The sequence below is a fragment of the Vanellus vanellus genome (assembly GCF_965231255.1).
Source record: "Vanellus vanellus genome assembly, chromosome: 3".
Lineage (NCBI taxonomy): Eukaryota > Metazoa > Chordata > Aves > Charadriiformes > Charadriidae > Vanellus > Vanellus vanellus.
Window position 1 is genome coordinate 42,419,965 of NC_138907.1, and position 14,535 is coordinate 42,434,499.

The window sequence follows — 14,535 nt, forward strand, 5'->3', positions numbered from 1 at the left end:
GATTTTATTAGTATTCCTGTTCATGGACAACGTTTTGGATCAGTAAGCCTTCTAAAAGACACTGTTCAGAAAGAGGTCAGTAGTTGAACATAATGTATAGAGTCACCAGAGTAAGAAAAACTCCACCTATGGATTTAGTAGGCTGACAGGCAGAGAGAAGGGTAAATGAAGTTGTAGGAAGTTTCTGCAGGGGATCACTACTGAATGAAGCATTCAGGTACAGGTTATGTTATAATTCTGGTGGTTGCCAAAGTAATATGGAAATTACCAGAATGTTAATATCTACTATTGTAAGTATACTTTTGTTACATTCAGAAAGAAAATATGTCAAATAGTTCCATTCTAGTCTTGCTTCTCAATATAAAATAATTTGGAAATTTTAACCTAAAGCTCCACCTTTTTATTAATATAAATGAACTGACAAACAATGAGATTAGGACTAGATACTATCAGCAGCACTTACTCAAAACCAGATTCCTACTTGCGTTTAAAGCGCTGATTTCCATGAAGTTAAGAAAAGGGTTTTACCTTTGCAGAGGAAAGGCTGATGATATGTTGATCTTTTTCATTTGTCACAATTTCCACAATACTATGTTGGTGTCCTGATAGCTTCCCTGTAGGCCTACTATTAATAGCAGGATGCCACAAACGAAGGACTTTGTCGTGACCTGAAAAAAATTATGTATATATATATATAGTCAGAACGACTGAATAGTCACTGGTATTACAAACAAGCTTCGTAATGGAGAGCTTAGCATTGATAAGTCTCTGCTTTCACCATGCAGGCAACTCCTATATAAGGATGTGAATTTTTCATTCTAATCGCTGGATTATTTTGCTAGAGGAATGTCAGGGACCGTGGATGTGACTACATGCACTAGACCCATAGGACCAGAATACTGTTTTAGAAAGAGAACTGGGGCTTGGATTGTTTTCCTTTAAAGATATAATTTACGAAAATGACAAAAAAAAAAAAAATGTGTCCACATAGCCAGGAAATGAAGGGATGACCACATCTATGGAAGAGGGTGGGTGTGCAGAACAGGAAGGGGAGCAGACACGAAAGCTGAGGGCAGACAGGAGACAATAACTGCTGATGAGTGATTTTGTGTCTTGAAGTAAAGAGAATTAGGAATTTCATGTTTATTTGTATGTTCAAACATTAAATTTACCTACAGTTTAGGGAATAATCCTTGATTGCATTATAGATGAATCTTTTGATACTATTTTCACAATAGTCTCCATAAATATTTCAAAACACAAAGATGTTAAAAATGTATTAGTAAGCTCCTGTGTTTACATCCTGATGTAAACACAACTGTACCCATTGCTCTGAAATATTTTATCATTTTCACAGGAGTTTCAAGAGAACATGGGCACAGTTTACATTTGACATTAATTAATTTATATTTTAACTTTCAGTTCCTGGCAAATATTGCAATTGTATGAATTGTATGCAATTAGCTGAACATTCTATTTTGACACACAATAAATGAAACAGCCACATTTTATCTAGACTTCAGTTTGAGTTTTAGTTTTCTCTCAGCTTAAAGTGAAGTGTAGAAAGCCAAAAAACCAGAATAGGAAGCACATGCCCCAAAAGAACATACACTAAACCTCAAGACTGTGAAGCTCAACTCAGTTTTGTTAACAAAGACAAGAGTTAAAGGTCAGCTCTTGCAGTGTGCTCTCCAGGGATCTTCCTTAAGCTTGTTCACCTACTGTCATTGATCAGTCCCTCCCTCTCTCTCTGCAGAGATCTATTCCTTTCCTTCTGAATAGAGATCTACTCCTTTCCTTCTTAATACAGTAATATGTGATTCATTAAGGAGCACCCCATCTCCCTTTTCCTCCATTAAACATAATTGTCCTCTCAGTTAAATTGATTCCTCTGTTTATGTAGCCTTCCTCTAAATGAGAGAGGGTCACTAGAGAAATGATCTACTCTTAAAATAGCTACTACAACAGAAAGTCATTTTGGTTTATGCTAGATCATTTCACAAGTGTGACTGAGAATGCAACCATGCAAACAGTTTTACTGGCACAATGGAGGGATAACTGCTGCATAGGAAAGGGGAGCCATGGATAAGTAGCTGACTCGCAGTAACTTCAATGGGAACCAGTTTCTTTTCAGGGCCACTTTCAGGGAAACCAATCCTAGATTAGCTGCCTGAGCTGTAAGCACAGCAGGAACTAGCTTAAAAAGGCTATAATTGCACAAGAGCTGTGGGAAGCCCTTTTGGATGGGGAAACTGCAGAACATGCTGGGTCTCTGCTCACTTCCCCAGGTGGTGTGTTAGGCTCTCATAGACATGTCCCGTAAATTAGCAGAACCCTTGTGACCAGGCCAGTGTACATTACTGAAAAACAAGATCAGGGGAGTAAAACTCACCTTGCAGACCTTCCATGAGGACAACAGGAGGACACAAAATACTGTAGACAGGAGCCTCCAGTGAGACTAGGGAGATCAGTTATAATCAGAGGAAAAACACACTGCTTCAATAACGTGCCCTTTAGGAAAGCCCAGCGACAGTGAACTACATAGAAGCTGTTGATAGTATCTGACCAACACAGGTACCTACAGGATCCTTCTTAGCCTTCCTAACCGCTCTCTTCTTTACATTCCTGAGGTGATGGCAGATGAATGGAGGGAGGATAGTGCCCTTTAATCATGGCACAGAGAGTTCATTTTAAAAATAGAATCGTTAATACATGTTCTTAACTTAAGATATTAACAGGAGTACCAAGTATCATTAGGAAAGAAAACCTTTCCCGACAATAAAAATGCTGTTTGCTTCTGATGTGAAATAGTGGATTAGGTTTTATTCTTTTTATTGATGTTGAGATAATGGTGGATTTGGTTATAGTAGATATGTTCTCTCCCTTCTTTCTGGACTAATGCCACATTGGCCTTAACATTTGTTGCTTCACTGCTTCACTGGAACATTTGCTGGAACATTTATTCTCTCTATGCTCCAAATATGCCTCTGGGATTCAGAATCCTCACACAGCAGGCACGGGTACAAAGCACATTCAGGAAAAGCTTGAAGAATGTGAATAATCTGTCTGCAAATCAGAGAGCAAATTTTTAAGATTCTGTGAAATCAATTATTTGTATCATAATGGGCTCAGTTCGGTGTTCTCCATTCCAAGATAAATAATTATGAAAGCATGAGTTTAGGTTTTTTTAAAAAGACATATTTTATGACCACAGCTCTATTCTAACTAGATGTTATGGATTCCAACACATTCTTTGAACATGTGATCTTTTGTCAAGTTGTCTCCCTTGCTTACACAGTTTTGCAATTTGTGTGGTATTACAAGTCAGCTGAGGTGTCTGCATTTCAGTGGTGTTGAAACCCCCTTGAGAATAATAGCATTTTTGAATGGAAAAAATGCTAGGCTTAACTTGGCATTCTCTGATAAACTGGAAAAGAAAAATATAACTCCTGGTTTCTTTCTATGCTGCTCCCCGCACACAGAAGGACCCCTTATTCTTTAAAACAACTTGTCATTCCTTCAAGCTCGCCTTTTAGATAATCTTGGGTTATAATGACTGCAAAACCTCTTCAGAGTGGTTAGACATTTGGTAAACTAACACAAGTTCATATGCTTATCATATTGACAAATGTCTCTTTCTTTTTTTGTGCTGTCTTGTCTGTCTTCATATGTTCTTAAATTCAGACTGCATCATAGAAAAGAGTCTGCTTATGCTTGTGAGGGCTAGTATTAGTGTAGTCCTGGGATATTTCTATAACTAGGATTCCTGGGAACTGCTGAAAATGTCAATACTAATGTATAGTGCCAGTAAAAAAGAAAGATATGTTACCAGTTACTTCGCTTGTGCCAGGGATACATAAAGGATACTGAGCAAGTAGCAAGCTGCTACTGCTAGATTTAGAAATCACTAATAGTTTTGCTTGTACTTTATTGCTCACAAGAGAAAAATAGCTGGATTTGAAGAAATAATAGGGTTAGAATTTGATGTATCATATAATTTAAAACTGATAATCTCCAGCTTTTATATGCATACATAATTTAATTTTAACTGTAGCTGTTCCCTGGGGTGATGATTAAGACATAGGTGGAATTGAAATGAATACAGAATAAGAGGAACATCATATCACTTTACTATTCGACACAATATTAATGCAAAATGCTACACAAAAAAGTTATTCTAAATTACTATGGGCTCCATATCGTAGGCCACTATCAGTCTTTTATATTTATTTGTTGAAGAAGTCTAGATTTTAGCATGAAAAGTGAACTCTGTACCCGCTTTGCTTGTATCTTTCTTATTCATCATTATAAATGTCAAATATCTGGAAGACAAAATTAGCTTGTATCACAGTACTGGCAAACTCATGAGCATATTCAAATACAACAAATATATTATGGCAGAGTGCAGGTATTAAGGTATGACTTTTTTCATAGTCACTTCCCAGTGTAATAATGCATTGTATATTTTGCATACCATTTGTGCTATAAACACCTGGCTAAATAACATTTGATTGGGGTTTAGTGAAGTGGTTAGCAGACTTATCCCCACTGAATACTTTAGAAGCTAGCTAGCCTGCAATCAAAAGTTAGATTTTTTTTCTTTTACTTGCTGAATGTGACCTATAAACATAGCTTTTACAAATGTTTGCACGTCACCAAGAAATCTATATATTATGATTCCTGAATTATTTAACTGCTCTGGTCTTTGATTTTTAGGATGTATTACGGGTAAAATTGCAAGCTTGCTAATGAACAAGACTAGCCCATGTTCATTTGAAACAGTTTCATTCTCTCATTAACTGGATCATCAACATGCGTTTCTCAGCCAGACAAGAGAGAGGGATGGCTTTTAAGATGCACAGGCAAACACAGTGTGCTTTAGTCTGACTGGCTGCTGTGCCATTGTAAACAGTGTATTTTATTAGTAGTTGACTGAACTCTGAAGCTCAACTTTTGAAGACTTCAGTAGACGGATCTCTCAAGCACTGCAGGATTATTCTTAATTCTGGGTACAGTTTCATAGTAGCTGATCTAAACTTCACAGTGAAATTGAAAGAAATGATCCCACCCTGTTGTTTTCTTTGGCCATGTGTTCCCACTGTCTTCTGTGACTCTTAGTAATCTATCTCAGGAATAATTTCCTTTTGTACTCAATGGAAGCAGCAGGGTTAAGCACTGGGAATGAGGGTGAGAGACAGGACGATGCCTTTTAGTATCAAGATGAAAGCCAGTGGGTGAACAAGCAAGACAAGATTCCAAATCAAGTGTATGTAAATGTTATGATCCAGAAACAGACTGGAAGACTGTTAGAAATAAGTACAATTCTTACACTTTTTCGAAATCGTCATTACGGAGTCCTTGAACACAATATTATTAAACTTTTTTCATGTTGCCTGTGCTTTCTGCACTTCTGTAAGGTGAAAGTCAAGACAAATTAAAATGCAGTGGTGAGAAAATTCATCTTTTTCTAAAATATTCTGATTAGATAGCTGTTTAGATGGGATAGGACATTCTGCATTTCAAGTCTAGCCTTCCACCACCACAAACAAATATACAATCTATCCTTTTAAAAAATTTCAAGCTTAATTTTAAACTGAGGAGGATATTTCTTTCTGCAACTGCCACTATTCAGAAGACTCTTTCAGAACATCACTGTTCTAATTTTTACTCTAATATTTGTTCTTCTGATATTCTTATAGCTAGCAATGGTATTCCTTGTTACTTGTCATTTTGCTAGGATATTGAAAATACACTTTTTAGTCTCTATGTGATAGGTTTCCCCTACCCTTTTTCCATATTCAACTAATCTTTCTTAAACATGGCTCCTATCGACCATACAGTGGATTCCAGTACAACATGAGGTTTTACTAGTGTCAAATTCAGAGAAGTTAATGCGTTCTTACCTGCAGAAAAGTTGTTTCAACTAACATAGGTACCTAGGGCAAGTATTGCTGCATGATTGCCCTATTCCTATACTCTGCCATAGGTGTTTATTTCTGGTCCCTGTCAGTGAGGGGATACTGGGCTAGGCAGACTTATGGTCTGGCCTACCATAGCTATACTTAGTTCTTAGGAAGTTTATCCATTTTTTTCTCTTCTTCTGCTATTTCTATAAGAAGAATTTTCAGTGTGTAACAGAAATTTTTACTTGTTCCTGCATAATTGACCTTCTGTCCTATGCAGACACTTCACCCTATTTTTATTACTACAGCAAAATCCTCCAGTTCTACCTGTAGGAAATACTAACCACATTCTGTTTTATAGGGCCTCCCTACTTTATGTTATCAGTAAATTTTTCAAGACTACTTTTTGTGACAAGGTGATCCATGTAAATAAGATCTCCCCCAAGCCTGAAGTTCAGAATTTTCACTAATAATCTTCCTATAGCCCTATCACTTTCACTTTAAATCTTGTGTCTAGATAGTCAATAGAACTGTCTGATGTTTATTTTGATATCTGTTGTCATTTTCCCTTTGATAAACTGCTACAATTCAACTTGAATTGCATTATTTCCCATGTCTAGGTCTTTCTTTTTTTTTCCAAATTTATTTTACTGTCTTGGATATTAACAAGGCTAGACAGCAGAGCCTTGGCCATTTTTTTGTTCTTGTTAGATATTGACATAAGAATTGCTATGTGGTACACTATTCAAAACAATTTTTAACAGAGTTTTAAGCAAGACTCTCGTACTGAAAACTTGGAGATAGGCAGCATCAACATAGTCACTCCAGGGCACCACCCTGTCAGACAGAATATACAAACAAGACTGCTGCCACACTCCAGACACATTTCTGCAGCACAAATATGACCATTGCAATAGAAAGGCTCATAAAATTATTGGATAACAGGGAAGAAATGGATGTAAGCATGGTATTTCTGCAGTCTGCTTTGGGAAAAAGAATGAACAGTAAAGCTTTGGGGAAACATGATCAGAGAGAATAGCAACGCAAAGTATTGAAATGGGCTAATGTGATTGCTTAAGACAAGAAAGGATGGCCAAAGAGTAACAGGAAGGGATGGGAGTCCTGCTGATACTGCAAGGAGTAATGTGTATAACCTGGCCAAGACAGTTGCCACCATGACTTGGAAAGGTGCCTTACAGTAGTTCAACATACTGTTTCTTCTGTTTTATTATATAAATAACATGATATTTGAATCAAACTCAGACTGAACCCTTGATTGATTCCTGGATCTATATCTTTTCAGAGTGAGGGTCCCAGAAATTAAAAGCAAGACCTCTGTTTCCTATCATTTAAGACAGAAGCCATTATTTAAATTCTTAAGATACTAACTTAGCTTTACTTGATCTTATTTGAGAAAAAAAATTCACAACAGAACAATCTCTTTGAAAAAAAAAAAAACCCTATACTTACCCCCAGTGACAATGACTTTTGCTTTTCCACAGTATGTGAAGGCATTGACCCCTCTAGGTACAGAAAATTCTTTTACAGGTCTGTAATTATTAATAAAGCAGTTAATCGGGTAAGAAACATTACGAAAATACAGTCTACAGTCATTACACTTTACTTTTCTGTAGTATATAGAATAGCTGTTTGCATAATGTGTACAATCTCTTGCTAAAAGCAAATTGATTGATAACAGTGACTTAGATACTAGCATCAATAAAACGGGAACAGGGTACATTTTCCATTAAAGTAATAAATCTCTGATTTGAACACCTGAATCCTTTATCAGTCATACTCCAATCAGAATCCTAAAATGGTAGCTGTTGCCAAAGTAAGCCTTCACACACATCTGCATACTGAAAGCAGCTCATCACTGAGGAAAAGTATCAAACCAACTGCCTTTGCCTGTTTCAGACAAGGAGGTCTATTGTGGCCTGTATTTTGCATAAAGTGAGTGCAGTTACTTTCCTGCTGCTTACGTATATTGTATTGTATAATGAATAGTCTGTATTTTATCTATTTTGTGCTGTATAATAATATGAAGAGACTGCAAGTTTCTGAAACTCAACTGAATTATTCTGTTGCGCTCACTGCAAAAGCAAAGGAATTCAAAAAGCCAACACAGACTGAGAATGACTCAGTGTACCTTCTAAACCCATCCTTTGACCAACTTCTGCTTGTCTCTCCATGTTTCATACATTGCTACTAACGAGTGCATATTTTCTTGATTTTTGGATTCAGCAATAGCATGGCTAACAGCTGTCTCTCACAGGAAACAATGACTATCAGTGCAATTGAGCTATACAGAATTCAATGAGAACACATTTAATTTTTTTTTCTTTGAAATCTAGACAAGTAGGTAGTTCACTTATTCTGGGCTAAAGAGTAACCATGGGTATTGAAAACCATAACTGGGGTTGACAGGAAATTTGATAAAAGACTCTGGAAACTTTGAGGATTAATGAAAGAGCTTGTTTTTTTAGGTAAGTGTAAATAAAAGGCTGTTCGCTCCCTATTACTTAGTGGAAGGACAGCTTTCTCTCCAGAGCTCTACCGGGGGAGTCTTAATTCTCTTGAGGTTGTAAAATAGCAAGTAATTGATTTAAATGTGTGATTGGCAGATTTACTCAGGATTTCTCATCTTTCTCATTTATTTCTTAAATTTAATATATCTGTATAACTGTCTATTGGCTCTTTAATGAATGGTCTTGATACTCCTCTAACATCAGTGTGCATAAGAGGTTCCAGCAGTGTCAAGTCCTGCCCGTCATGGCCTTGCAGCTGAAGCACCCTGTGATCCTGTTCACACCTCCCTTTTTTAGATACTTCACAAGAAAAGATTGTAACTGCTTATCAGCCATTATCCACAAAGAAACTTAACAGTCACATAGGAGACAAGATACGTTGCATCCCTCTTCAAGCACAATAACAATTGTGTGCTGCAAAGTTAATTGGGGAAATTTATTTTGTTAGCACCAGTAAATCATATATTTCAACTATAATTATTTATGGAATGGGCATTTCAAAGTGATTTGATCCATAGCTATTTTTAGGGCTATTAATTTTATTTTAACATCTGTGTAATTTTTCAGTTGTCTAAATATAATTCCATTTAGCTGCTGCATGAAGCTGCTTAGAGAAATGTATTTATTGCACTAGTCTGTGTTAAATGAAAAAGACCTACTAAGACATTTGCAGTTAATGTTCTGTATTATAAATAGTGTGTGCTGGTAGCATATACTCTTTTGACTATACTTTTGGCTCTGCAGTCTTTGCTTTCTTTCTCCTCAAATTAATTCTATTTTTCCAAAATGCCCAACAAAATAAAACAGGATTTCTCAGCTTTTGTCCTGGCACAGTATGTGACCTTGGAAAAGCTATAATTATTTCATGTTTCACTCTCCCTATCCACAATAGACATGCAATAATCATAAAACCTAAAGTTATTGGGTTGATGCAAGAACTACTATGTGAATATTTATGGTCTATGTTATACAAGAGATAAAACAGATTATCATAATTGCTGCTACTAGCCTTAAAAATCTATTTATCTCTGGGTGTACCTCACAGAGGAGTTGTGAATCTGATCTAATGTTTACAATGCTTTGAGATATTTGAATGAAAATTTCTATCTATATGTTATAGTTCCTTTTTACATCAAATTGTGTTTGTATTATTTATTTTTTAATTGGGCTATGAACTCTTCTAAAATCACAGACTAGCAAGTCTTGGAATCAGCCAGAGCACTGATGGGCCACAGGAATAAGGATATGGCACAAATAAGGAGGCCACAACCTCTTCCCTGCTGCATACAAAATTCATTTCACAGCCCTCAAAATAAATTAATTTCTTGGTTTAAGCTTGTGTAACTGAAATTTGTGAAGTTGAAACTATAAATGAAATGTAGGTGAATATAATTTTGTGTGGTTATAAATTTTAAATGAATGGATACATGGTATACATCTAACAAAGCAATTTTCTAACTAATTTGTAAAATCTGCCTGCTGAGGAGAAGTTGGAGCAGACAACACTGCCAACATAACTTATATTTAAGGGTTGTGAGTAATGAACATATATGGACAGTCCCCTCCTACATCAAAAGCTAACAAACAAAAATGTTCAAGTATTTAAGTAGTTGTATTTTTGTTTACATTAACAATGCTTTTCTAGAAAAGACAGCTTCAATACAACAGGATGGCATCTTGTAAGGCACTGATCTCATGCAGGGTCATAAAGCAAAAGGTCTATTTTTTCAGATGTCATATACTTACAAGTTGTCCCCTAGTCGCTTTATGTCATCCAAAACAAATGAATGAATGCTGTCTGAGGAGCAGGATCCAAAACAATTCAGGTCAGAAATATACTTAACTTTTACAGCCCAGTCATCATGTAGCTTGCGTTTAACACTAGGGATATAAATTGAGATGTTATTAGGATATACTAGCATCTACTATAATATCCCCAGACAGAGATTTTGTCAGTGAGATTATACGCATCCAATGCTAACATTTAAATATCTGGGGCAGATACAGAACCACTCTTCCAGCTCAAAAGCAAGCAGAGCTAAAGTTAGAGTTGAATCATGCACTTCTGCAGTAGCAATTTTGCTTCCATCTAATTGGGCACAATAATGCTGTGCCTATGTCAAACTGGATAACAGCAATGGTGAATTCTTCCCTGGAATTTTACTCTGCAGCTTCTCTGTTTTAAGATCTCCTGCAAGATCTCCTACTGAAAATGATGGCATTTCCTTCACACAACAACAAGAAAATCATACTTACTGCAGTTTGAAAAATTATTTTCTTTGTTAGGTGGGGTTAATTTATACACAAAAGCTAATCCTCCATTTAGGCCAGAGAAAACCCAAATTAAAAAAAAATAATTGCCAGACCGATAATATAAGTAACTTACACGTTGAAAGTTTTGGAGTCCAAGACCTGAAGTTGTGAGTCTTTTTTGCCTTTACATTGTTTCAATCCAAAGTGATCACTCGTCACAGTAAGTAGGTGAACATAACCCTTATCATCTCCCATTAGGATATTATCCTTAGCCAGGTGATCTGACATAGTCACCGTGCAAACACAGAGCAGACCATTTTCCATTGGTTTGATGATAAAGCAATTATTCTGTGAAATATGGTAGATAGCTTATTAGATATTGCACATGAGCCCTTAAGTTGACTGAACATATCACGCTTATCTACTCACATCAGCATTCAATTCTTGACTTTGTTTTTTCAAGCCTCCCCTGTGATAGCTGTTTCCTGGTATTAGAAACTCATGGAAGATCATTACCAAGTGAAGTTAAATGCAAACTTTAAGGATTTAATCGAGGCTTTATTTCATAGGCAACCCTTTCCATTTCAGTGAGGAAATATTTATTACAAATTTTAGGGAGAATCTCACCATGCTAAGTGGGATGGTACATTTGCTAAGACTGTATATGGTTTCCTGTTCAAAAATAAGATGCTGTCTAGAAGAAAATGGGAAATAGCTAAATTAAAGAATTATTCAAACCACAAAATGCAGCAGTAACACATAGAGAGAAATTATATCAGAGTCCTAATTATTAATACAGCCTGGGAGTACTGAATTTTCAGGAATTGAGATGGTGGGAATTAATGCAGCTGCAGGCTACTGTGGTATTTTGCTAGACTGAAAGGCCTGGGAATGGGATTTTGGGTTATCTGCATTATACTGTTTATTGGTTCTACGGACTGACTCCATCTGTTATTTGATTAAAGCATCCTTTCCAACCTAAACTGGCAACTGTTCACATGCCATAGGAATTAACTGCTTCAATGTTGTCCATGTAGCACCAGAATATTAAAGAGACATAACACAGACATAGAACTATCTATATATTATTTCTGTGGTCTCAAAAAAGAAGTGCTCCTGTTCAGCCACAGGATACTTTCAACTCTCACTGATGTAATGAGTTTCTGGAGGAAACCTTGAGAATAATGACTGGTGAAAAGATTGTTGAGTCTTCCTTCTCAGGAGTCCAATTGGATTGATAGTAAGACTTCCACTAACCTGTCTGTGCTTGGGGAGTGGCCTTCTTATATTGAGAAAAAAACACAAACAAAACAAACCCAAAACCTAAGACTTGATTTTATCCTAAAAGTATTTACTTTGCTTCCTCTCACCTTCTCAGCCAACACAAAATTGCTGAGAAAAGTCCCAGGAACAGGAGAAAAAGCTAAGGTATGGGTCAGAAATCCTTGCAAAAATTGTATTTTGTAATAAAGCATTCAAGAAAGCTTTAAGAGTTTGGACATACTCTATCAACATAACAATGCTTTTGTTCTTGGAACGTCTTGAACGAAATGCAGGATATGAAGGAATATTTTCTTTAAATAAGGAAGTTACCCCAGAGGAGTCTATGTTAAATTTCTTGGAAAACCTGTCCCTGGATTCTTAACAGATTCTGAGATACACATATGCACATGCATACACATTAGGTATACATATACGCATTAGATATACATAGAAAATAAATTCTTTGGGAGTTTGTTTGCAACCTAGTACAAAATTTTCCTCTTTCTTCCAAGTTTTTAGACACACTAATAAACCCATTTGGCGTGGAAAGGGTATTCCTTCTTTAGTATAAATTCCACTGTTTCACTGAGTTTCTACAAAGAACAAAGTTAATGCCTTCATCCTGTTAGACAAAAGAAATGTGAATGTATACTGAAAAAAAAGATTAAATTTTTTCAGGCTTCCTCTTTAACATTTGCCCGATCCAATAAAATACCTGACTCCCTTTTGATTTATAGTCCCAGACGATAACTGTCCTTTCCGTTACAGCCACGACACATTTCAGCTGAGGTAAGAAATCACATCCAGTGATCCAAGCAGTATCCTAATGAAAATAAAACAGGTAGCTAAAGAAGGATTTTCTCTGTAAATTTATAACCTTCTTAGTTATTTAAGTATGTATTTTAAACCATCTCCACATAAATTCCATATACTCTGCACTATTTTGGGGACCTGTCAGCTGGACAATTCTTAATCCATTTACCATGCACTCTAGTGTTTTTTTCAGTGATCATATTTTAAAACAGAAAGTCGTATGGTACTAAGCTGAATACTATGCAGAGTTTTAAGTGTATTTTATTTATGCCTCTACACTTTTCAGTCAGTTGCATAATCCCATCAAGAAATGAAATCAGGGTTTCTTGAAGTAAGCTGTTCTCCATAACATCCCTGAATGATCTGTATTCATAGTTCATGTTCTGTTTATACCATCATGATGCCGGGAAAGCTCTGATGGCTGCAATCCACTGGATTTTATTCCTAGAACCACTGTGTTTCACAGCCTTTCTGGCTTAATATCCTCTGGGCCGAGACCTCTGTTGCTGAGATTAAGTAATTGGAGTGAGTCTCTGGTCTGAAACACTTAAGAAAGAGAACACTGAATGGTAGGGGGTAGAGGAACCTAAGGATTGCTCTGCAATTTGTTAGCCACCCTCTACACGCATCATTGTTTATCAATGGATGGTATGTTTGGAGTCTGATGACTTATCTCTGAATTTGGTACCTTACTTTATTTGCACAAAGATGCCTACAAATATATAGCTTCATTGATTAGCTAGTGCTAGTACTAATGATAAAGTTAGAACAGATGAAAATGGCATAATAATTGCAGTGAGAAAACAATGGACTGCTATTTCTGCAGATCTGAAAAAGAGAAATGTAAGCCCTGCAAGGCAAAAGTAACTTTTTCTCTTTAGCTACTCAGAAATTAATCATGAGATATTATTCATAGTTGTACATTATAACAATTTGCTGCTGAGGTTGTCAATTAGTATAGTTCACCACATCTTTAATTAGTTAATGGTGGACGATGATTTACCCTCACATAACATACTGGCCTTTGATTTTTAATACATGTTTAGATAAAAGCTATTAAAATCCAAAGCTTCAGTTTTAACAAGCATACTTTAAAATAAAACCCCCCAACCCAATTCTAGACATATATCTCTCAAAGTATCCCAAAGTTAATACATTTAAGAGTCATACATTTTAACTGCCTGGAAAGGGGAATTTATTCTCTCAAAACAATCCAGAATTTTATTTCATTGTGATTTGGGATAAGGATAAAGAATTTCCATTTTAGGAACAAAATAGCTTAAAATATTATGTTCTGCAAACATTAAAACCTTTTAACAACCATCAAAAAGTTCAACCTCAAGCCCAGTAATAGCCATTTTAATTCTATTTTCAGTGCAGTAGTTATAAAAAAGGATAAGAAGAAAGTAAATTGGTTAAGGACAGGGTTGTTCAGCGCAAACACTTAAATTTAAGAACGTTAAATAGGATCGCGTATTCCCTAAGACAAGGCACAGCAGGAAGCAGAAAATGGTTGTTTTTAACTAGACCACCTGAAAATTTCACAATTCTGATACCAAAAAAGGTGAATATAACAACAAAAACAAAGTAACATGACATCACCAAATACCATTAAATCTTTCAGACACAGAGCCAGAAGGATTTCATATGGCTGTATGCATGGGTTTCTCTTTTCTTTTCACGAACCGTCTGCTTCCCAGTGTCCCTGGGAAGCCAAAGATTTTCTCCTGAAAGGCTTTACACCCTGTGGTAGAGACTGACATGTTCAGCAGCAA

General features: G+C 36.1%; 1 protein-coding gene across 1 annotated transcript in view; it reads right to left on the bottom strand.

Annotated features, from left to right (window-relative positions):
• The window catches only part of WDR64 (WD repeat domain 64), a gene marked incomplete at both ends in the record, with an annotated part of 73,846 nt that overhangs the window by 42,365 nt on the left and 16,946 nt on the right, over nt 1–14,535 (bottom strand). The window contains 5 exons of the mRNA XM_082480700.1: nt 529–668; nt 7,374–7,453; nt 10,178–10,312; nt 10,818–11,032; nt 12,663–12,770. Of these exons, the coding sequence (XP_082336826.1) occupies nt 529–668; nt 7,374–7,453; nt 10,178–10,312; nt 10,818–11,032; nt 12,663–12,770 (678 nt within the window). The remainder of the gene's footprint in view (nt 1–528; nt 669–7,373; nt 7,454–10,177; nt 10,313–10,817; nt 11,033–12,662; nt 12,771–14,535) is intronic.